This window comes from Cydia fagiglandana, chromosome 3 (genome assembly GCF_963556715.1).
Source record: "Cydia fagiglandana chromosome 3, ilCydFagi1.1, whole genome shotgun sequence".
In the NCBI taxonomy this organism is placed as follows: Eukaryota; Metazoa; Arthropoda; class Insecta; order Lepidoptera; family Tortricidae; genus Cydia; species Cydia fagiglandana.
Window position 1 is genome coordinate 22,493,651 of NC_085934.1, and position 24,092 is coordinate 22,517,742.

The 24,092-nt window shown below is 34.0% G+C and overlaps 1 protein-coding gene across 4 annotated transcripts in view; it reads left to right on the forward strand.

Moving 5' to 3' along the window:
• The window catches only part of LOC134680402 (uncharacterized), a 227,523-nt gene that overhangs the window by 83,635 nt on the left and 119,796 nt on the right, over window positions 1–24,092 (forward strand). The window contains exon 1 of one of the 4 annotated variants that reach the window (XM_063539533.1): window positions 16,948–17,053. The exons of 2 other annotated variants lie outside the window; for them this stretch is intronic. In XM_063539533.1, the coding sequence (XP_063395603.1) occupies window positions 16,971–17,053 (83 nt within the window). In that variant the 5' untranslated portion in view covers window positions 16,948–16,970. Of the gene's footprint in view, window positions 1–16,947; window positions 17,054–24,092 lie in introns of those variants that run through there. One more of the 4 variants, XM_063539530.1, reaches the window with a different exon arrangement.

A 24,092-nucleotide genomic window follows, 5' to 3' on the forward strand; every position in this document is an offset into this window, starting at 1 on the left:
ATTTCTGCAATTTAATTCAAAAACAAGAACAGAGCAATAAAATAAATAAAAACGTCTAGTTATTAAGCTAGCTATTAAGAAGGGGAGAGGATCGGTCTGTACCTGGGCTGGGAAGACCGACTGGTGGCCGCCCGGTAGGTCGGCCCAGGTACCGCTGGGTAGACAGCGTGGAAGCGGATCTGCGTCAGCTTCAAGCCGATAATTGGCAGGAAACGGCGTAGGATCGGAAAAATTGGCATGCTCTCGTTTCGGAGGCCAAGACTCTCTTTGTGTCGCTGAGCCGTATTAGTTAGTTAGTTAGTTAGTTATTAAGCTCGTAAACAATAATTAACCCAAACTCCACTTGATAATGATTATGACAAAATTAGAGCATGATGACTTAACGCACCCATTATTCATATCGCTGACATAATGAGATGAGCTAACGCGGGTTATTCAACCTGCTTGGAAAGTGAGAGAAATGCAGAGAAATTCGCATACACCCGCGATCATGCTAGGCGGCAGATCGCTTGCCTGTAGATAGAGCATGCGGCTTAATTAAAAATATTGGGCACTGATAGATATGGGTCCGGAAAACACACAAGTGACACACAACGTAGCTGTTAGAGAACTGATTTATTTAACCCGTTAACTGGTTTATATCGCGATGGGCGCAGCCACCATGCGTAGGTACTTACATCTACCTATGCATGCATATACAACAGGCAACACTTTTTTCACTTACACGTTAATTTCAATCTTAAGAAATCGTGCATTAACGGATTATGTATTTAATTTATTTAGTATTCGAATTAGTATTTTATTTAATGTTAGAATTAGAAGGAAAAATAGTGCGACTTGTTACAATTTCACCAATGATTAGATGAAAAATGAGATGTCCTTTAAATTTACATATAAGATTAATTAGAGATTTGAGTTTTGCATAAAGTCACCACTCATTAATTCTAGGATGTCCAATTATTTTATATAAGCGAGCATTTGTTAGTTACAGTTGCATCTTCCTTTCCATTTTCATAAAAAAATATCAACAATTAAAATGTTGTTTTAGGGATAAACATTCATAAGCATTGTAATGCAATATGATGTGAGATGCACTCACTTCATCATGCATGGTCTACGTTAGGTAGTCTATGTACTAGAATCACTCAACGGAACGACAGTTTCATTACATTCCTAACCTTATCTCGTAACCGATAAGGTATATAATAGAATAATCAATCTAAATTATTTAAGCTATGATCACGATTTCAATTTGTGTGATAGGCGTAGAGATTTAAGTAGGTGTCTAATAAGTGTCTGAACATGATCTAAAGTTTCTATTTTCTCTTTGAAATTGGAAAACGCTATTATATGTATACTTACTGTCACAGTGACTTTGGTGTATTATATTTTGATGTTATTTTAAGTACTAAATTAAATCTAAATTCAGCAAGCTAAGTCGCCGAAAGTGGCGCTTATAATAAAATTGCTTAGTATATATTTTTAATTGTATTGTAGGTAGGTATATACATGTATTATGTACTTATGAAATTAGTGCCTGAATATCGCATTTTATTCAAATAAGTTTTTTTTTATTCAAAATATGATTACAATATTAAAAATATCCTCTCAAATTTTAATTTGTGTTAACTTTTGAGTGCAAAAAGTGCAGTAGGTATACAAATGATGGGGTCCCTTTGTTTCCCATAAAGTTTTAAGTCATAATGTATTGTTTGTCATATTATCGTTAGTCATAAAACTGAAACCGTTAACTTTACAGGATTTTCCTAAGGTTATTCTATAGATAGGTTAGGTTAGGTTAGGTTTGTTTTATGGCAATCCTGAAAAGTTACGCGTTTCTGAGAAAAACCAATTATGACTAACGAAAATTCGGACAAACAATACATTATGACCTAAAACTATTTGGGAAACAATAGAGACCCACAAATGATACTTGTAGTAATTCATACTTTTAAATATTTATTTACTATATCTACGAGTATTTTGGTTATATTTAAGTTGCCTCATTAAACTGTTTGTATTCCTAAGCTCAACCTCATTTTATTAATCCAAAATGAAAACCCCCTAAAGCTCACAAAACACGGCGTGACTAAAAAAATAAAGAAAAATCGTGCCCTATCAATAACTACGTGCTTGGCACCTAAACTAATTTCATTGACACTTTCTATCGGAAAAAGACCTTTTTTGTACAGACTTTTACCGCACAGTGGGCTATACTTAATTCCGACCTCATAACCGACAAAAAATTACACAAAAGTGTCGTCGGTTTGTCACGACATCATTTCTTTATTTCCAAATAGTGACGGAATGTTCCCACTGTTAAAAGCCCTCGCTACGCTCGTGGCTAATTTGGTGTTGAAATTTCTTCCTTTGTTAAGGAGCGTTTGTGTTTCAGGGTTTGTGGGTTTGTTTGACAAGTTTACTGTTTACGAAAAACATGTTGAAAAACAATTTATTATAAGTAACTACTGGCGTTTGAATTTAATCTTTAAGTCTGTGGTTTAAGGTGTAAATTTGCACAACTGCTGTTATAATTTGCTGGTTGACATATAACTGCAAAACTGGCAGCATGGTTATGTTTGTATCATTTAATTCATTGATGATATTATAATGATTCTTTTTAAAGTTTATACCTCGTTTTTCTAGCATTAGAAAAAAGGTAAACAATCTTGACGTGTCTTTATTATTGGAAAACTTTTTTGAAAAATAAGTTATAGCAAATATGTAACAATTATATAGCAAGGATATATATTAACATTATTTTGGTTTCATAAGTAATTTTTATAAAAATTCATGTCAACATTGTTTGCCATTATAATGCTAAAAAAACGAGGTATAGGTTTCAAATTATTAAATTTGAAGATAGGTAATGCCAAAAACAAGTCGCATCTAATCAAAAATGTGTGGTATTTGAATGAATATGTTATTAAAGAAACATTCGTTTACTTCTTTTATTACACAGATTTGTTACACATAACTCAGGCAAGTCATTTCAAACTATAAATCTGACATTACATCAAATCATAGTTTCAAAACCATTTAGGGCAATCCTTTAATGTAATTGAAAGCGACGTGACAACATCGAGTTACGTAAGTACTAAGTAGTGCATCCATTCGGCACTTGGAAAAGGTGCTATGTTCCTTTGTAATGTCATTATGGGAGATTAGATGTGTGGGCGATCAAATAGTGCTCTGGTGTAAAGATGTGTAATGTGTAATACTTGTGCAATGTGAGTAATGTGAAATAAAAATGGCAAACATGAACTTGTAAAAGTATAAGCGTATATAATTAAAAGCTCGAACTTTTTTTCGGTACATGGGTTTAAAAAACGTATATTTTCTCATCTTTTTTTTTATTATGAATGGGCTTACTCATGGCCACAGACTAGCCGAACACAACATAGTAAACATATCATATTTTTAAACATTTGGTTTAAAAATATTTGTATCTCTTACTAGTGACATTAAGATTTAAAAGGTTACATTAAAATTACGTAGAAAATAATCGATAAATAAAATACATGTCAGCATTAGATGCTTTTGTGAACGTGTCTCACATTTAAGAAATAAATGTAAAGTACCTGAAGTACTTAATGTAAACCTATGTCCATTTCAATTTACGTAATGACATATTACATGCTATGTACATGCTGCAAACGATGTGTCGAACCAAAGTTCAATCTGTCAAATTATTAAAGTTCACGTATAAGGAAGTAGTATATCATTTCGCTGAGTAAAACACATGTCGATAGCTGATTTTTAACAAAAATAATGTGTATATTTGTGCACACGAATATATTTGGTAAGCATGTCAGTTATGAGCACCATCTGATGATAAGACGACAGTTAATTACTACCAATTTTTTTAAACATACCGTGATATAATGAAATTCCTTAAACCTAAATGTTAACTGCTTATTTCTTTATAGGTTAACTGGAAGAAATCCTGGACTGCCTATCGTTTGCCATTGTGTTTTGTACAAACCCCCTCAACAACACATCTAACACCCCCTGATTGAACATCTACCCCCTGATTTAAAATCTGAAACATCGGACGAAACATTTAGGCGCAAACTCAGAAACCTTTTATTGAATAACCCTATGTACTCCGTTAAGGAATTTATGGATCTTAATACTTTTGCATAATATTAATTTTACTACCTTATTACAATTGACATATTTCTGTTATTAAATATTTTTATGGTAATCACTCATCATAATGACAAATTGACATACATTTCATATTTATATTTTTTGTGAATTCTACCCTGACGATCCTTTTTGGGAGATAAAAAATTAAATTATATAATGGTTTATGGAATTCTTGCATGTTAGTTTTTAGTTTTTGACGATTGTGATGTAAATTCTTATAATTTTGGCTTAGGCAAAGTTGTACTGTAATTTATTTCATGAAATAAATAATCTAATCTAATCTAATAAAGAGTTTATACATACATAATTTTAATTACATTAATATTCTCAATAATATTAAAATACCTTTCCAAATCACCCCAATTTTATTTTATCACTCCAAATCCCGTTGGTCAACATTCTAAACTAAGGGCCAAAGAAAGCATATTTTTTCCGCCTCACATACGATCAAACTTTCACAGACCGAATGGGCTAATGTACAAAAAGTTATCAACATACAAATTATCCACACACCAACAAAGAAAACTAAGCCATATCTGAAACCAATTAGGATTATTATCGATTGCTTGATGAATCACGCCATCTGTTGTGGAAAAGGCGTAACAGGTGCGCGTTTTCGTGTGACATGTGTCGTTTTGTATGGGACAGGTAATAAATCATTTATAGCGAGGCGTGACGTTACGTGTTTGATGGACAGTCCGGTCCGATAAAAACCGGTCAAGGGATCGGGGAATTATTTTGTACGGGTTCTGTAGAAACGTACTACTGTGCAACTTGTCGAATTATGTTCAATTTAGAAGAAAGTAAGGACATGTTATATGAACGGAACGAACGAAAGTAAGGATAATAATATGTCTGTGTTTCTTGTATCACCAAAATATAACTATGATAAATAGTCATTCTCGATTGTGGAAATAACTTTAAAGAGGCAGGTAATACGTACAAGTAAGTCAACGACAACAAATCAAGTTTCTAAAACGGTCATACTCATATATTTACAATTCGAAAAAAGATACACTTTTTTATATGGTTTTGTCTATTTTTAATAGGGCTTTATGTATAGTTCGTTTTTTTTAGCATTTGAAATAAGGTAAACAATCTTGATGTGTGTTTTAATTGAAAAACACATTTTAAAAATAAGTTACGGCAAATATGTAACAATTATGAATGTAATACGATCATTTATATTCTTCTGCTTTCATAAGTACTAGTTTTTGAATTTTAAAAAGCGTTTTTCAATTAAAAGACGTGTCAAGATCGGTTACCTTCTTGCAAGTTCTTTCTAATGCTAAAAAAAAACGAACTATAGGTACAGCGTGTTCCATATTCTCGTGAATGAGAGAGCGAGTCTCGTCAAAAATTAACTGAAAGCAAAATTATTACTCGGTATTTTTTTACGGAACCCTAAAAATTAACTGACGTTCATGTTGATACGAGATTACTAGTTTCTGATGCAGTTAAGCTGTTTATATCAAATTGACCGCTTAAGGCGCTGCCCACATTCGGCTTACAATTGTAAGACTGACAGATCTTCATATCGTACTTGAAGCGCTCTTTGGTAACTTTACTTATACTTTGTTTTTTAAATCTAAATTATAAATTGACGTTTTGATAAATTTATACTAAAATAACCATATCCCGCTTTGACGGGTTTGACGTTTAAAAGGGCGAGGACAATAGAAAATTAGTATAAATCGATGTCGATAAAATTAAGACATGTACAAAAATGATTTTATTAGTTAGATTTTTATGAGTTTTAGAAAAGGTTGGCACTGTTATCGAACTTATGTATTGTTATACCTAAAAATAAATGTATGTTTTATTGTACACTAATAATTATACCAAAGATAAAATCATAAAGTAAACTATGTAATATTAACTATGTATTATTATTGTATGTAATATTGAGTAGACTAGGTTAAATAGGCATTTAGTTAAATTTAGTTTAAGTGTACATTTGCATGCTAAACTAGCAAAATATGTTTAAGCACAGATATATGTTGTCCTTACCAACTAATTGTACCATATTTTAAGCAAATAAAGAATATTCTATTCTATTCTATGATATTCCACTTACCCTACTTAAAATATATTTAAACCAAAGCATATCAACGAGAAGAAGAAATCACAGACTAAATCATAAATCCTTTCAATATGCAATCACACGCATCCGAATTCCAAATGATTGATCTACAGACAACCGATCATAAATATGATTGTAGACATTCTGGTTAACATTGATGTATTTCCTACTTGATATAATTAATTGGTTATACTGACGATACGAATGTTTGTTGCAGGTATGTCCAGAGCTTTAAACCGGTTATACAACAGTTAATGCATGAAATTGTGATTAAGGTTTGTACTTAGACGAAAGTAGGAAGTGTACTGTGTGTAATAAAATGTTCGACAGTTGAATGCGCGTGCGACCTAGTTTGCAGTAAAACCTTCTAATAGAGGAATAAAACACATTATTTAGGTATTTATGAAATAGTACCTACGTAAGTTTTAAATAATATCGAATGACAAATCAGTAACTATAGACGTTTTATCTTGACCCAGTGTTTCCACAATTTTTTGGGGTCTAGCGTTAAAAAACAGGAATGACCTTTGAGGACACACATTCATACATATAGATTCATTTACGAAGCCGCAACGTAGTACAAAAGCCAGAACTAGGTTAGCTGCTGACACGAATTGACATTTTACTGGCTATTTGATGAAGATAAAAAATTAGAATAACATAATTATAACATTTATAACAGTAGCAAAATCCTCTTGGTACAAAATTCTAAAAAGCTTAAGACGAAACAGGAGCTGAGTTTTAAATATTTTAGGTAAATATACCCGTCTCGCTAACGGAAGCGGCACCTAAAAGTAGTGCGATAAGGACAAGGCGAAAAATCCTGCGTAAAAATCTCAAAAATCGAGGTTTCGTACTCCTCTGTTTCCTCCTCCAAAACTTAACCAATCGTAACCAAATTTATAAATCTAAATGATTATGAAATTATCTGTTTTGCTTTTTTGGCTAATTGATATCAGTTTTGAATGCCACGCCTCTCTTTGCGGCATAGTCAATTAGGCCATTATGACCATTTTTGAAGGGCTCTAGCGCCTTAAAAAGCAAAAATATCAAAAAAAGCAAAACGGTCCGACACAGATATTGACAATATTAATCTGTGTTGAAAAAAATCATTGCTCTAGCTTCAAAACCCACGGAGGAAAACGAGGAGTACGTTTGTATGGAGAAATGACCACTCCTGTTGGCTCTTAACGCATCTTTTTTATCGCTTGTTTGTAGTAATAAATAGCTGCAAACTTGATTTTATACGATATTAACAATCATGTCTACCTACGTAACGCATATCATTAAAACATTGCATAACTTCTATACTTAATATGATCATGATATAAAAATATGCTAATCGAACATTATCATAGATATCAATTAAAACAGCGGATCACTTTTAAAAATAGTTATATAAAACTTTAAAGAGCATAGACACATCTTTGATGGAACGGTGATTCATTTTTAAATTTACTTTCATCCGGTCGGTAAATGTCGTTTCCTGTTCCATTTATGAATATCGATATTAATTTAAATTTCAGTTTTATCGATAGTTCATCACTGACTTGGTATTTTTAAGGTCATTTCTTGCATTACTAGATTTGTTTGATAGATCAGTAACTAGTTTTGAAAGTCAAATTCGTAGTCTTTTTTTATTGCTTAACTTAACACAGCTAGTTTGATGAGTTCTTTGTTCTTGCAATAAAAAGGTGTATTTTCGTAAATGGAATTACTTTTGCAATTGAAAACGAAATCCATTAGTAACATGATAATAATTCCCTGTTTTTAAACTCGTATATATTTTATTATGTAGAGCTTAAAATTCGCTGGTAGGTATCTGTTTTTATTTACTACAGAAAATATTTAATAAAATATAAAAATAGTGTCAAGGGGGAGGCCTATGTTCAGCAGTGGACGTCTTATGGCTGAGATGATGATGATGATGAAAAATAGTGTTTTATGCTTCGGATAAAAATGTAATATTTATCGAAAAATATTGTATCGATAACCTATCGATACTTTCTCCCCTATTCCCGATATTACGATCTGAATGCACTAAGAATATCAATAAGCCGGTGTTGTAAGTGCAGGTTCGTGGAACAGTCCGTCTGTCCGCACGTAGCTTCGGAACCTCAGTAGCCCACCGATATGAGTTTGATTGACAGGATAGAGTAGTGATTGGAAGTAGAGAGATCATAATTTTAAATGATTATATTGATAATTAGAGAGTTTACAGACATCATCATCATCATTTATTTATATGACATACATTAGACATACCTACATAAGATACTTTTTAGTTTTTAATAGGTAATTTGCAAACCCTACCTACATGTTTTGGTGATTTTAGCAGAAATTTTCATTAAATGAAATAATAATTCTTTTTTTGATCAGATACTATGTATGTGTAAAATGTAATAAATATTTGTCATGAATAAAAAACACTAATTGTAACAATCCATGTGTGTGTGTTTGATACATTCTTATTGAATAATAAACATAATTATTTGCGTGTTTGTTAACAGATCAAAACAATGAGGAGTATTTTACTTTAGCTTAACAAAAATGCCCATTTTGGATCAAATATATCACAAAAGTGACGTTTTAAAAGCTTTTATGTTTCATACAATTAAATCATGAATGTTGCTTTTCTCATCTTACATTTCTATGAATTTAACCCATAAATAATCCACAAACTATTACGAAACACTCTTCTTTCCCTACTCTATGCATAGTGACGTGCCGCGCCAACCAATCGTATCGATACATATCACTCGGCATACTAATCGAGTGAAATTGGAATGTTTATATAAAAAAAGTCGACGGCCGCTACCAGGATGTTCTGGAACGTTCTTGGATTTATTAAGACTAGTTTGCATAAGAATAGGGAGTTATAAGTGTGTTAGTAAGTTGTTATGAGTTGTGAATTTTGTTAACCTACATCTTGGAAAATGGCAAATAGTTCTTTTATTGTTATAATGTTATTTCAATATTAGTATTGTATTGTAGGTATACATCGTGATTGATTTGGAATATTGAACTTGGATGAATGCATTTATTATTCCTTTCTTAACAACTTACTTAGCGAAAGTTGTTTATTTTTTCTTAACAACTTTTTTTTAACAACTTACGTTCGCTGAACAACTTACGAGAGTTGCCGCCAAACTGTTTTTAAGCTCGTAAGCATGGAAGTTGTATCAGATTTTGTGAATCACCAATGCTACCAGTAAGTTCGCAAATATTAAAAATATGAATATGGTCTTAATTGGTAATAAATACGTATGTGAAATTTATCTGACACAGACATTTCATACAAAGACATACTTACTATAGTTTTCTATTTAAAAATAGGGTACGTGGGTTTTTACTCGCTGCAAATTTAAGTAAGAAATAGATAAAACAGCAATCAATCTTGATTAAAATGCGACTAGAACACCTACTTAGTAAAAAACCTATTAGTCACGAATCGCGTGGACATATCTCGTTAATCGGCAATTTACTATTCTTAATTCAGGATTAATTGTTACCAATCTTTAGAGGATTGTGTCTTACTGTCACGCAACTACCTCTACAGACTCGCTTTTTCACATCACTATTCTCATATCGCAAATAAACTTTCAAAGAAAAACCCATTCTATTTTCGATACACTAAAGTTCCTTTTCCAAAGATACGAGCGTCAAAGATACGAGCTCGCTAAAGAACGGAATCGATTGTTGCTAATTTACGTTTAGCAAGGCATGCTGCATGTATCACTCGATTCTACATTCGATTTACGATGTACTCGATGTTGTTTCGACCGATGTCGTTCGGTTTTTGTTTTTGGCATACTTTCGATACATGACAGTTTTAAATGTGTATTTTTTTTATTTTTGTCACTTTGCATACATGCTCTGTTTTTTAACTAAGACACAGGGCGGACACGCCATACATCGAAAATCATTTGCGTTTATATGTGTGCACGGCACGTCTGTACACGCGTCATTGTGTGAGTAAGTGGCTTAGGGCTGACTCGTGCGGCGCGCGGGGAAGGCGAAGCCGAGGTTTGCCGAGGCCGGCCGAAGGACACGACGAGCGGCCCGCTGCGTTGCATAATTCGACCGAAATACGTAAAAAAACAAAATATAGGTTTATGTTTAACAAAATATAGGTTTCTGTTTTATTTCGCTCCAATTGTTGAATTGGCTTTGTCAGTTTATAGTCCTGCACGTACTTGGACTTTCAACACGCCATTATTAAATGTACCTTATTGTTGATGCCTATTGATTATTTTATATAACATTTTAAGAAATAATTATGTAAATTATTTAAATTAAATTAAAAATCAAACGCGAATGTCCCGCGACCAACAAGTTCTTTTTTGTGAAAAGAGTGTTAAACTAAAAATAAAACATTTACGAGAAATATCTGTGTAGAAGGTCTAGTTACCTTAGGTACCTACTTTAAATATTAAATGTTGGCTTAACATTCACAAATTGCGGGTTTTAATTCATATGATATTATTATTTTTACGCAAAAGTATAGCCTTATTTACTGATACATATTTCGTCTCTTTGGAAAACTATATTATTATTCATTTCTACAATAAGTAGGTATCCGTACTACCCGTACATCGCACAATACACCGGCATTTTGAATGTTGCGTCATCGCGTCGCGGCGTCGCTAGCCGAACTGAGCGTACGTCAGGAGTCCGTCAGAACTCAGTCGCGGGGCGAGGTAATCCGAGTCGGGGCGGGGCGGTGCGTGTCCGTTCTGTATGATAATACTATTACTTATTCTGTGACTAAGACTTGAATATATAAAAAAATAAATAACGGGTTACTCACGTTTAATTAAGTCCAATAAACACTCGACATGTTCGATCCGAGTTTTGAGGATCTTCGACTCCAGCACTCAGCTCAGCAGTGCAGTTGGTGCGCCAGTGGAAGATCCTCAAAAACGCATCGAAACCTGTCGAGTGTTTATATTTAACCTTTTCGCCGCCATTGACTTGATGTAAAGTCAGAGGGGCTACCGCGAAAACCGATATTCGCAAATTGCGGGGATCTTTCTCTTTCTCTCCAATCAAGGTGTATTAAGAGTGACAAAGAAAAATGCCCGCAATTTGCGAACTTCGATTTTCGCGGTTATAGCCCAGTACATTTCGTACCCCACACGCCACGACCACAGAAGCCACGACTTGATATGTTATACGGGTTGTCTAAAGTGTCATTCTATGGAACTTGCTAACTATGTAAACAAACCGCCATATTGAAATTGTTTACTAGTGACTTTTGTTTACATCATTGTACTACCATATTCTAAGAAATAAACATTTGTATTGTATTGTATTGTATAGTTAGCAAGTTCCATAGAATGACACTTTACTCGTACATCCAATTTGACATGGCGTTGATGACACTTTATTATTGAATTAATGTGCCGGCGAAAAGGTTCATAATACGTGAGTAACACGTTTATCGTAATCTTAATTATATGCACTGATTTTTTTACCTATGCAAACTGAACGGCGCATCTCTATTTAATTATCATTTTTTCCTTCTCATTAACCACCCACTCGATATACTAATTGTCATTCTATACTTTGCCCTACATCATATCCTTGTACTGTGTTATCTTAGTCGTCAAATAAAATGTACCTTATTACTATGCAGTTAAAATTCAAAATCGTATTTACCGTTGGTTTGTCATCATGTCAGTCAACGTCATACATACTCGTATTATATGATACATTCCACAATGTGATTCCCATAGTTAATGAAATAACTAACTGTTAAGTCACACTTTAGAGTCGCGTTTAAAAATATTGTGAAATAATCTATACTAACTACAATAGATACCTAGTAGTAAAAATGAGAAACAATAAAAAGTGTAAAATAAAAGGTAATTTTCAATATCGTTCCATATTAAAATATACCTATTTGACTAGGGAACCAATCAAATTATTTCTATTAAATATTTTGATTTACGTTTTTAGTAGTCACGCTACTTTATGTATAAATAATAAACATAAATAGATGTTATATACTAAAGTTAAAATCTGACTGAAGTGACCAAGTCCTCCAGTGGCCGAGAATTCACCGCCGCCGGCCGACCGCTGGTCGGGTGGCCTAGAGGTCTAGGGAATTAGCCAAGTAATGATAAAATCAAGTAGGGGCGTCCGCTAGCTGGAGCGGTCGCACTTAGCGGGTGAATGGGTTAACGAAAAATAGTATGAGCAACGCTATCGCGTGAGATTGATTTTACCTATAACAGCGTGCATCCGCGAACTGCACCCGCGCTAGCTAGCGAACACCTTAAAACCATGTAAAAAAACCGGGCAAGTGCGAGTCGGACTCGCGCACGAAGGGTTCCGTACCATAATGCAAAAAAAAAAAACAAAAAAAAGCAAAAAAAAAAAAAACGGTCACCCATCCAAGTACTGACCACTCCCGACGTTGCTTAACTTTGGTCAAAAATCACGTTTGTTGTATGGGAGCCCCATTTAAATCTTTATTTTATTCTGTTTTTAGTATTTGTTGTTATAGCGGCAACAGGAATACATCATCTGTGAAAATTTAAACTATCTAGCTATCACGGTTCGTGAGATACAGCCTGGTGACAGATGGACGGACGGACGGACGGACAGCGAAGTCTTAGTAATAGGGTCCCGTTTTACCCTTTGGGTACGGAACCCTAAAAGCGTTCGAAATGGTTCGCTCAATTAAAATACAGGCATCATTCCTTGACTAAAACCCCAAACAGCAAGACCGTTACTCGTAACCTATTGGCTGTATAGTTAGTATGCAAGCCACGTCCGCCTAATAACGGAGTGTCTGACTGTCTGTCACTGTGACTATTGTCTGTATGTGTTACGTAATGTTGAACGGGGTATGGGGTATATTATTTAGGCGCAGGAAACCTACCAAATGTTTTAAAATTAGAACTGAAAAAAATAAGGAAAATAATTGAAGATGCGGACTCTGCATTGCAGAGTTAAAGGCGTACTTATTTTTAAAGGATAGAACACATTTACCGAGATGGCGGCGATTGATCGATGTCCCCAAACGTCAGATAGTGTGGACTTATAAACAAGACCTCTTATTAACATACATACATGTCAAATTTCAGGACTGTTCTAGAGGTTTTGACGTTTGTTCTAGATCGATTGTGCTGACGATTTTTTAGCTACGGTCCGAGCTATAATATGTGGAAGTATCCTTAAATGTTTACCGGTTCTTATATATCGGTTATCGACGTGTTTTGGGCTTACGTAAGCTGCCACCAATCTATGATTCAACTATAACAAAATAACGATTCATCAAAACAATACACTCATTGTGACATGTATTAATTGAGATCACATCATCATCATTGTTTCAGGCATAACAATTAAAATGTTGTGAGAAAATAAAGAACAACAAGTATTTAACGTTTCTTTGAAATTGATACTTTAAATTGAAATTGAGATTAGAGTGGTGGTGCTGTTATGTCGTAATAATTAAAAAATATAAGTTTTTGTCTTAAATGTAATAAAGTAAAACCCTTAAACAGGTTGTGTATACATATATAAGTACCACATAGCACATGATTTTTTTTGGCGAGCTGAGTAAATACAACGACCGCAAAATGTCATTACCGTAAATTCTATTAAGTGGGTGATATCGGAATTCTTTGAAAATTTAGTTGTCAAGTTCAAATGGCAGTTTTTGTACGTTTCTCCCGCTGTATAAGTTCGCTATGCCGAAAAAAACTACTGTAAGTATTTTTTTTTGTATTTTTATGGTAGATTATTAGATAATGTATGTGTAGTAGTCATAATTTATCTTAGTTATTGTTTTCTGATAAAATATTCGCTCTAAAAGTTTGTGGTTCGTATGAACCCTCTGCCCGTCTGGGGCACGTTCAAGTGGTTTCTAAGTTGCCACTGCCCTGCAAGGAGTTTACATGTCATTTATGACTATGAATGGACCCTCATAGTACATAAATAACATATTTTCCTTTGGTTTTTAAATTAAATATTTATTCAACGGTTAGTTTTACGAGCCACCACATCCGCTTGAGTCAAGCAAGTGCTGGCAGTTAGTGTATTTTGTGACGCAAGTAAAAATGTGACATCGACATGACTTACTCTTAAAACTACTCTCTATAGCTAACAAGGTAGTGGCCATATATGCACCACGTAGCACCATTTTTAACGGGCAGTGGGCATATAAAAACTACCAGGGTTTTTTTTATTGAATTGATGATAATAAAAATAAAACAAGAAATTACTTTTCTTTTAACGCTATTAGCTACCCGAATCAGTAATCAAAAGTTAAGAATGCGTCAGGCCTGTTTAAGGGTTAAAATTAGGACTTTTATAGTATATAATTAAGAACTTAATGAAACATTATATTTCAGTACGTTTATGCATAACGGCCATACGAATATGACCTAATGTCATTTGACAATTATACGTATGTCCGGTGAAGATGTGATATTATCATACTGTCGTGCTGATCTGATGATGAAGCGTTGTAGGCTAAAGTTGGCCACAAGAACAGATGATAAAAACATTAAAAACATTGCCACTTTATTGAGTTTGCGTCCATCAGAGAGATTAAAGTAGGTACAATTGGCGTTTGAAGTATAATATTTTATATTAAAGGAAACATAAAAAGAAATATGCTTCCGGCAGTAAACATATACAATGTAAAAATTATCTTATCACTACGATTCAATAGTTTTCTTAAAAGTGCTTTTTAACAAATACGAGTAGGTTTTATAGTAAATTATCACCTATCACCAAATACATTCTTATATTTATTTCTGTACAAAATAATCACTAAGCAGCGAAATATGTATGCACATTGTCAGTTCAGCACTTAACCCCCCATTTACCCCGGTAAAACTCACATCCGTGTATTTGCATACACATTATGATAGTGTCCAAACATACCGCCCCATATCTTTTACGTGAATCGACCACTAACTCCTAGTTCGAAGCGTGAGAATTTGAATACTAGCATCTTGTGTTCTATCACTTGGAGAGCATATCGCTTCACACCCACCAGCATAATAGTAATGCAGTTTAGTGTTATTTTATGATGAAATCCTGTGTCGTAGTCGTAGTAAGCTTTTTTCTTTTCATCTGGTTATTCCAGAAAAATATTTTAGTATGCATTCGTATTGATTATCTATTAAACAAGTAAAAACGGTCTTATGTGTCTATTCCATGTAATTCATCATATCATATCGTAACATCATTCATAGACTTTATAGTAGGTACTTAAATACTTTTGTGAGAAATATTTGAAACAACAACTTCTATGGTCGCACTTTTCTGAACAGTGATAAAGTTATATGACTCCAAGTTATAATTAGGCTTTGCTTTTGTGTTGACGCTCTACGCTGTGTACCTACAGCGTCATCTTGTATATTTGGAATCCAATATATTTGTAGAACGTGACGCTATACGCAGCGTAAAGCATAAAGAAAGACCTTATAGTGGTTCTGCCTAAGGCGATATCTCGGCAAGAGACAGCAATGAAAGCACCGGACACTTCCTAGTTCACAATTAGGTGGTAATACCCACTCTGAAACCTAAACGCTCTAAGCTCGCACGTAACTGGCAGGTTTGTACCCCATTTTGGCATTGAAGGGTTACAATGAATAGTCAATTCATCCTACTATCTCACGGTTGATTTATGTGATTTTGAGTCTTAGTGTCATATTTATAAGGTGCTTAGTTATATGGAGTGAATGGAACCATGTGGGTTCTGATATGGGGGATATAATGTTACGTATTTGGTCTAAACTGCTTGGCTTTGTATTGGATTAAGCGGATATTAATATACGATTTTGTATATTTGTTGGGTATTTTGTTGTGTATGTTAATCAAAAACGTATTGTATTACGATACCTACCTGTACAGTACATCTAAAAATAGGTAGGTACTTATAGCAATTTTTTTGCTAGAGTATTCATTATAGATACTTACATAAGTTATTAAAAATATTTAGAAATTAGGCCGACAGCGTCATTACTAGTCATCAGATACAAGATAACAGTAAGAAATAGATTTCATATTTATCTGTACCTAATGGGAATGAATATTTAAATTACTTGATATTCAATAATTTTACTTAAACAATAGTTTGGTTACTGAATAGATTAAGTAATTTTTAGCTAATTAAAAATGTATATTTTTACTATCTATAAATACTAATTTCATATTTTCATATTCTTAAATATAAATAAATCATTAAAAATTAATATTCGAAGCCATTACCTAATCCTCTTTTCATATGCCAATAAAAATCTAATTCTATCATATTATGTCACCTCAAAAAAATACTTATTTATAGAACCACCTCACGAATCCACTACCAATCAATATTTATGCGATTTTAATCATGACTTCATTTAATAAACAATTACAAAACGAGTTTTAATTATCGTTACGACATAGCGACAAAGCGATTTCAACACGACGCTCCCTTTCACTCGCAACTGAATACTGGTAAGTAAGAAAAAGATGCCTAATGCATTGCATTGTAATTTCTGAGTTTAAGGCTAAAACCTGAAATTTTTATGATAATCAGTTTACGATAGATCTAATTATAACACTAGTTCGCGATGTAAGTGGTTAGTGAATGGTCGTGTGTTCCGCGTTCCGTTGTGTTCCAGACTTGAACACGGTGTTTTGTACTCGTATCTTGTGTTTCGTCGCGTTGCCTTGTGTTCTCGACTTGTAGACTGTGTTTTTTTCGTATCTTGTATTTTGGAAGATGGATTTGAAGAATCACAGTCTTTTGAAGTTTGTAAGGAGGAAAAGTGTACTTTCGAGGGCCACATCTATATCCTCCCCTAGGTATGTCTAAATATGTCTATATAATCTAAGTTTGATGTCTTCCTAGACCAGCTCTTTGTGACCCTGCCTACGAAGCAGGAGGTCCTGGGTTTGAACCATGGTAAAGGATTTTTTTATCACACGTACTTGTTCCTATACTACATTATACCTACATATATCTAGTAATCACACACAAGCTTCTTCTTGCTTCTTTTGTGGTACAATAAATTTACTTACTTACAATATGTATTAAGCTTACCTACTGTGAGACTAGGTCGTTTTGTGTAAAAGTTTCTAATAGTATTTATTCATTTTGAAAATTTTCTAACCGAAAAAGTTACCAAAATATTGTCGTTGGTCTTAGACGCTTCAATTGAAAATCATCTTTATTAACAGCTAATAAAGTTGTATTTTTGCTTGTCATTATGTCCACGTCCTTGTGTTAGAGAGGAAGCAGTTTTTATGTTTAGTTTGAAGCCGGAACTAAGTCTTTGTGTTTTACTACAACTATAATTGCTACAAAACGGCAAATGCAAGGAAAGTCGCTTTTTAATTAGAAATGTGCCTATGCACTTTAATAATTAGGCCCCTATGGGCCTGCTATAGTTTTTGCCCACTAAATCATTATCATTATCATCATCATCATATCAGCACTTTATCACTCATTGCTGAGCATAGGCCTCTCTTCTAGTACGCCACTTAATTAAAAATAATTAGTAATCGGCAACTCTTAACAATAAGGTATCAATTTGGTTGTTTCCTTCTGATTTGTTACCATTTACTATGTAGTGGCCAATAATAACTAAAGCAGTTATCCTACATGGGTACAGTCGCCATCAGATATATCGGAGCGGCCAAGGTGCTCACAAATATCTAAACACGCCTGTATTGTCAAGGCGTTAGAGTGCGTGTTCAGATTTTTTGAGCACCTCGGCCGCTCCGATATATCTGATGGCGACTGTACAAGGTTGAAGTTTAAATAATCTAAATGGTCGTACTTTGATCGCGGTTACCTACATAAAAATATTTGTTAATACATAATAACATTTGTACACCCAGTTGCAAAATTACATGGTCACTTTATGAATAAACTCCTATGTGGTTTTTAGGAGTACCTAAAATCCTAATGTGTCCAGGCAGTTTTGAGATATACAGCAAATACATACTAGTAGTTTGACAGACTGCGTTAAGGTAAGTAGTTGTCTCGTCCATCAATAGAGACGTCGCTCTGGGCGCGCGCTGGTTAGATTTATTGCGAACAGCATTTGCGTTGAAAGGGCTATAGCCCTTGTGTGAAAATATTATAGTAGCCTTGTGTGAAAATGAATTGTAGAAAGCGAGTGTGAAGGTAGCTGAATTATTTATTACGAATGAAAAAAAAGGTGAGAGTTGTTTAATTATAAATCATACTTGTTTCTTCATAAAAACTTGTGATAGAGTGGAGTTTTTTTTATGATAGTGAGACGACTTTTCTACAGTAATATATTGCAACGACTAGCAATGATTTCATAGATAAAATTCTTTTGATTTTTTATAGCCTATTTCACTGTTGTTCACTGCTAGTTTTTTCCGTCACTTTTGAAATAGAGAAGGACGTAAGTATAGTAATAAAATATTACATTCATTATGGCGTTATCCACAAACGTCTGTCAACTCAACAAGCCGTTGCTTAATAGTTGCTTATTGTTTTGTCCGATCTGTCATTTTGGAATTTAAGTTAAAAAGAGACAAAATTTAACAAAGGTTTTGTCCGTAATCTTTTAAGCCAACGTCAACTAACTAAACTTCCCAAGCAACCTATTATTACGCTTATCTACAGTAAAACATAACCGAGTAAGTCACATACAATACAAATGACGGACCCACAGTAATATGTCCTTCGCCTAAGCATATAATCATGTGAACATTAATCACTATATCATTTACTCAGTTATGTTTATATAAAAACTGACTATAAAAATATCTTATGCCGTTGTAATAAAGGTTAAGTATGGTGAGTTAAGTAAAAAATGTGTGTACGCGATATGCCAGTTAATGGGATAATTATCTTGGCAGTTAATTACTTATGTGCGTCCAGTTATGAATGAGATCACACTTTCGTCTTTATTAAATGTCTTGTGTTTTCTTGTCTTCTCTAAGCGCGTTTTATTGTACAGTTTGCTTCAGAACTATAACAGCACGGATATGATGGTCGTTCTTGTCTACGTGACAGCGTGATAAAATGGTATACGTCACTTTCTATCCCGCGGTGTTAGAAAGTGACAGTTATTTTATCACATGGATAAACGTGGATAAAGCCATCCATAATACGCAGGCAGGTATACTTTCCCGTTATTATAAAGAAATTAAGCATGTATTGACTGAATGAATGATAAAACTGATCATTATTTACTTAACAAGTAGATATACCTTTTTAGGCATTATTTTGTTTTATCGAAGGATAGGTTCTAATGTCTGTTTTCAGCAGTGCTTAGACTAAAAACCACATGAATTCGCAAAGGAAACCGTAAATAATCAGCGTCAATAGTATAGTTAATAATAATATATATCTAATAAATAATATATGTTAATTATTTTAGATAATCCATAAATATAAAGATATAAATACAAAAATACAGTCATATGCAATTTATTTTCTAAGCGCCATTTGAAATTCGCCAAATGAAATTCAAAATTCATTGACTTTAATAAAATGCACACCTTGAGTTTAATACAATGCACACAAAAACCTCACCTTAACTCAAAATAATATCGCACCAAATCAATTTATTTTATTTTATTTGCCTGGTTAAGTATCCCACTGCTCAACCAAATCAAATATTATGTTAATATCAAAGCGTAATGCCAAATAAATGTTCTGTATCACTTGACTATCTCGTGTCTGCGGAATGTGAGGTATCTGTCTCAAGGCGACCGTGTGCGTATAACAGAGTGCATCTTAGGGCACTGCGTTTTGCAACAGCTGTTATGCTAGCCGAGTTCCAGACGAATATTAGTACTTATAGCTTGATTTTATATCAGTGTGATTTGTCAACAGTACGTACTCGTTTCAATCACGATTTTTATGGTACAGTCGCCATCAGATATATCAGAGCGGCATAGGTGCTCATAAATATTTGAACACGCCTCTATTGTCAAAGCGTTAAAGTGCGTGTTTAGACATTTGTGAGCACCTTGGCCGCTCCGATATATCTGATGGCGACTGTGAGGCAAATGCGCAAACAAATCGCCGGACCGATACGACCTTCAAACCTTTAAGAAAAGACCGTACTCTCATCTTCAAGGCCGACAACGCATTTGCATTGCAACCCATCTGATGTTGCAGGTGTCCATGGACGACGGTAATTGCTTACCATCAGGCGTTTTGTCTGCTCGTTAAAAATGTTAACAACTTTAACGTTAAAAATGTTAACAACTTTAACGTTAAAAATGTTAACAACTTTAACCAACAAGAAATATATACCTTTGTCCTCGGGTAAAGCTTTTACATATTATATTTTAAACGAAAAAGAAAAATATTACACAATTCGAAGAAGAATTCAAAGACCTTTGAGGTAAAACCTTAACCCTCAAATTAATTTCATCGTCATACATTTCAACCGCAAACTAGACATCAGATCTAACGATAAATAACTGTCCTCAACAAACCGTTACAAAGGATTCATATAAAATAATATTACAACAGCATTTATGTTCTTTTTGAACTGAGCATTGTCGTGTCCATAATTGTGATTCCAGACAACAAGGGTAACGGCAGTTATATTTGCAAGCCACGAAATCTGATCCGATGGGGGAGATAAGACACGCGGGAAGTCATGGTAGCGCCGCGCCGTTACTTCGATGTCACATAAACATGGTGGAACGGGGTCTCGGGGATCACTGTATTCCTTGTTGTAGCTGTTAATTTATGTGCTTACTCCCTCTTAAGTCTGTCCTTTCTGTGTAAATCTAAATAAGCCTTAATTAGGGTTCCGTACCCAAAGGGTAAAACGGGACCCTATTACTAAGACTTCGCTGTCCGTCCGTCCGTCCGTCCGTCCGTCTGTCACCAGGCTGTATCTCACGAACCGTGATAGCTAGACAGTTGAAATTTTCACAGATGATGTATTTCTGTTGCCGCTATAACAACAAATACTAAAAACAGAATAAAATAAATATTTAAATGGGGCTCCCGTACAACAAACGTGATTTTTGACCAAAGTTAAGCAACGTCGGGAGTGGTCAGTACTTGGATGGGTGACCGTTTTTTTTTGCTTTTGTTTTGTTTTTTTTTTGCTTTTTTTTTTTGTTTTTTTTTGCTTTTTTTTGTTTTTTTTTGTATTATGGTACGGAACCCTTCGTGTGCGAGTCCGACTCGCACTTGCCCGGTTTTTTTTACAACTTATTTGGTTTATTGTACTTTTCTCCACTTTCTTGTTGTCTGCTTCTCTTAGTTTTTCTTTTCTTTTATCTTTCCTCAAAGATTACTAAAGATTTCGTAATATGGTAAGTACGAGTTGCCATGACATTTGTTCCTGTTAACATTTTCAAATTTATATGCCGTGGCGTAATGTAGAAGCACAAAAAAGCACGCGCTGTAAGGGGCCCACTGATTAACAGTCCGCCGGACGGTATCGGCCTGTCAGTTAGAACAAAATTTTGACAGTTCCGAACAACTGTCAGGCCGATACCGTCCGGCGCACTGTTAATCAGTGGGCCCCTGTAAGTTTTTATAAAAGATGGTATTTATTTATTGCATTAAATATTATGACAAAATTATGTAGGTATCATACAATTTACCGTACGTTTGAATTGATAAATATGTATGGTCTAGTTTTTTTGCCTATAAAACGCATTATACTGTTATTGTACCCAATACGTGTGTTTTATGTCGGTATGACGTGTTTATTACGAAAACCGTATTTATCCTAGTCACGTTCTTCGTCAGTTAAGGAAAAAATTTTATGTAAATGTTAAATTTCTATTTACCATAATCGTAACTAACACTGTACGCTATTGAAGTTATGCCAATTATTGTTTATTGTTTATTTACAAGCAAAGCAAATATATAAGCATTACAGTCGACAAAAACCAAGTCGCTTATATACTACTTAGGAGGACAATTAATTAAGTCATAATACATACACATTTACACCTTTACCAATACACCTTTGGATGCCCTAAACAAACTTTGCCAACATTCTCTAAGGTGATGTACTTAATGTTGGAATCTTGGCTACAATTACAATATTGGCAACATTAAACTAGGCCGTTTTGTACGAAGGTCGGAATTTAAAACAAGTAATATTGGAATTTGTTGTTCCGATGACTGGCTTTAGATTTTAACTGTGATTTAAGATGGCGAAACTATACCGAAAATCGCAACTAGTTTTAACGGAAGTGTGGTAAGAAAGGTTTCGTTAATTTTCGAAATTATTCTTGCGATTTAAAAAACGCATGTTACCATACAATTTTGTTTATTCGGATCTACCATTTTTTATGTAATTGTTTATAGTTATATTTTCCTATGTTGAAAATAATATGAAATTTATCATTACTGGTTGATAAAAACAAGATCGAAATCTTGTAAGTTTACATTTATTCCCAAGGCATAAAAAAAAATTTGATTACCTACATACTTTATCAAATTATTACTCAATTCCAATTAAAACAGTGATGTCTATAAATTAGTATTATATCATGTGATAAACGGTCACGTTTATATCTTTCATCTGTTTATATCATAACTTGCCTTATCGTAAATATTGTGAAGATGCACACGAAGTTCGTATCCTCGAACCGTTGATATATTTGTGCGAGAGCCCCGTTACCGAAGAAGACCGCTACACGTCTTTATGGTTTTGCGTCCTTGTTGGACTCAAGTCAATAGCGAAGGACAGTTGCATTTCGTTTAACACTGTCACTTGACGTGACATAATAACTTAAAATACATCATCATCATCAAAACTTAAGAGCTTTGAAAAGTTATCTCATGATAGCTGTTGTGTTAAGATATCTAATAATTATTAATATGAATTGCATGTGACATTCGCTCATGAGCAACTAAAACTTACAATGAATAATTTATTACAATGAATAATCGGTGGAGTAATCGCCAATCATCTGTCTCTCGTGCCAGTCTTTTCATTTCCTCATACGACGCATTATTTTTACTTATCATGAGGTTAGTCATACATTTTACTCAAAACATCTACGTAGCTTCACAGACATTTATTTCCGGCAAACCACATTTCTCTTAATTACCTCCATATCGCTCGATGCGCAACCGATATCTCAAGTATTTAATCTTAGATCCTCAACTGATTGCTGATGTCGTTACAAACCAATTAATAACCTATTTAGAACTTGCACATGTTTCCAGTGACGGACGCAATTTTTGGAAAATTAGTCGAAATCACAGGTTGACGGCAGTAAGTCGTCAACCAAGTGTTTAGTTGAATTAAATCTTTATATTTGTTTATAAACAATACAATGGAACACTTTGGGATTGTATATAGGTGAGTGATAGACTGATAGTTTACCTATATTATTATTAGATTGGCTATAAGATTCTAGTCTAGTGACACCTCTTTGCAATCGTCACTCAAACATAAGTAAATTATTCTTTGTAAGTTTTAGTTGCTCATGAGTGAATATTGTGATATTGATATTGCATTTCATATTATTAGATCTCTTAACACAACTATTACTGGAGTCAGTTACGGATCGCTGCCATATATGACCCAAATTTTTTTTATTAAGCTATGAGCTTCATCACATATGATCTCTGAGTAATTCTAAGCATTTCTAGCCTCGGAGGCGATAAGAAGCGTGCGTCTAGTCGAGGAGGGCGGGGTACAAAGATGGCAGAAACCCGTCATCATTCAAAAAAATCTGTTCTGGTCTTGGTGGCTACTAGGGCAAGTTTGGTATCATTTTCGTATAAACCGAAGACGTATAATTCATTGCTGATATTTGTTTTTGTCAGTTTCATAGTAATTTTGCAAGAAAAACGTAAAAAGATAAAAATTTGGGATAGAGGTTTTTGCTTTGAGAGCTAATAACTTTTGTATAGTGGCCA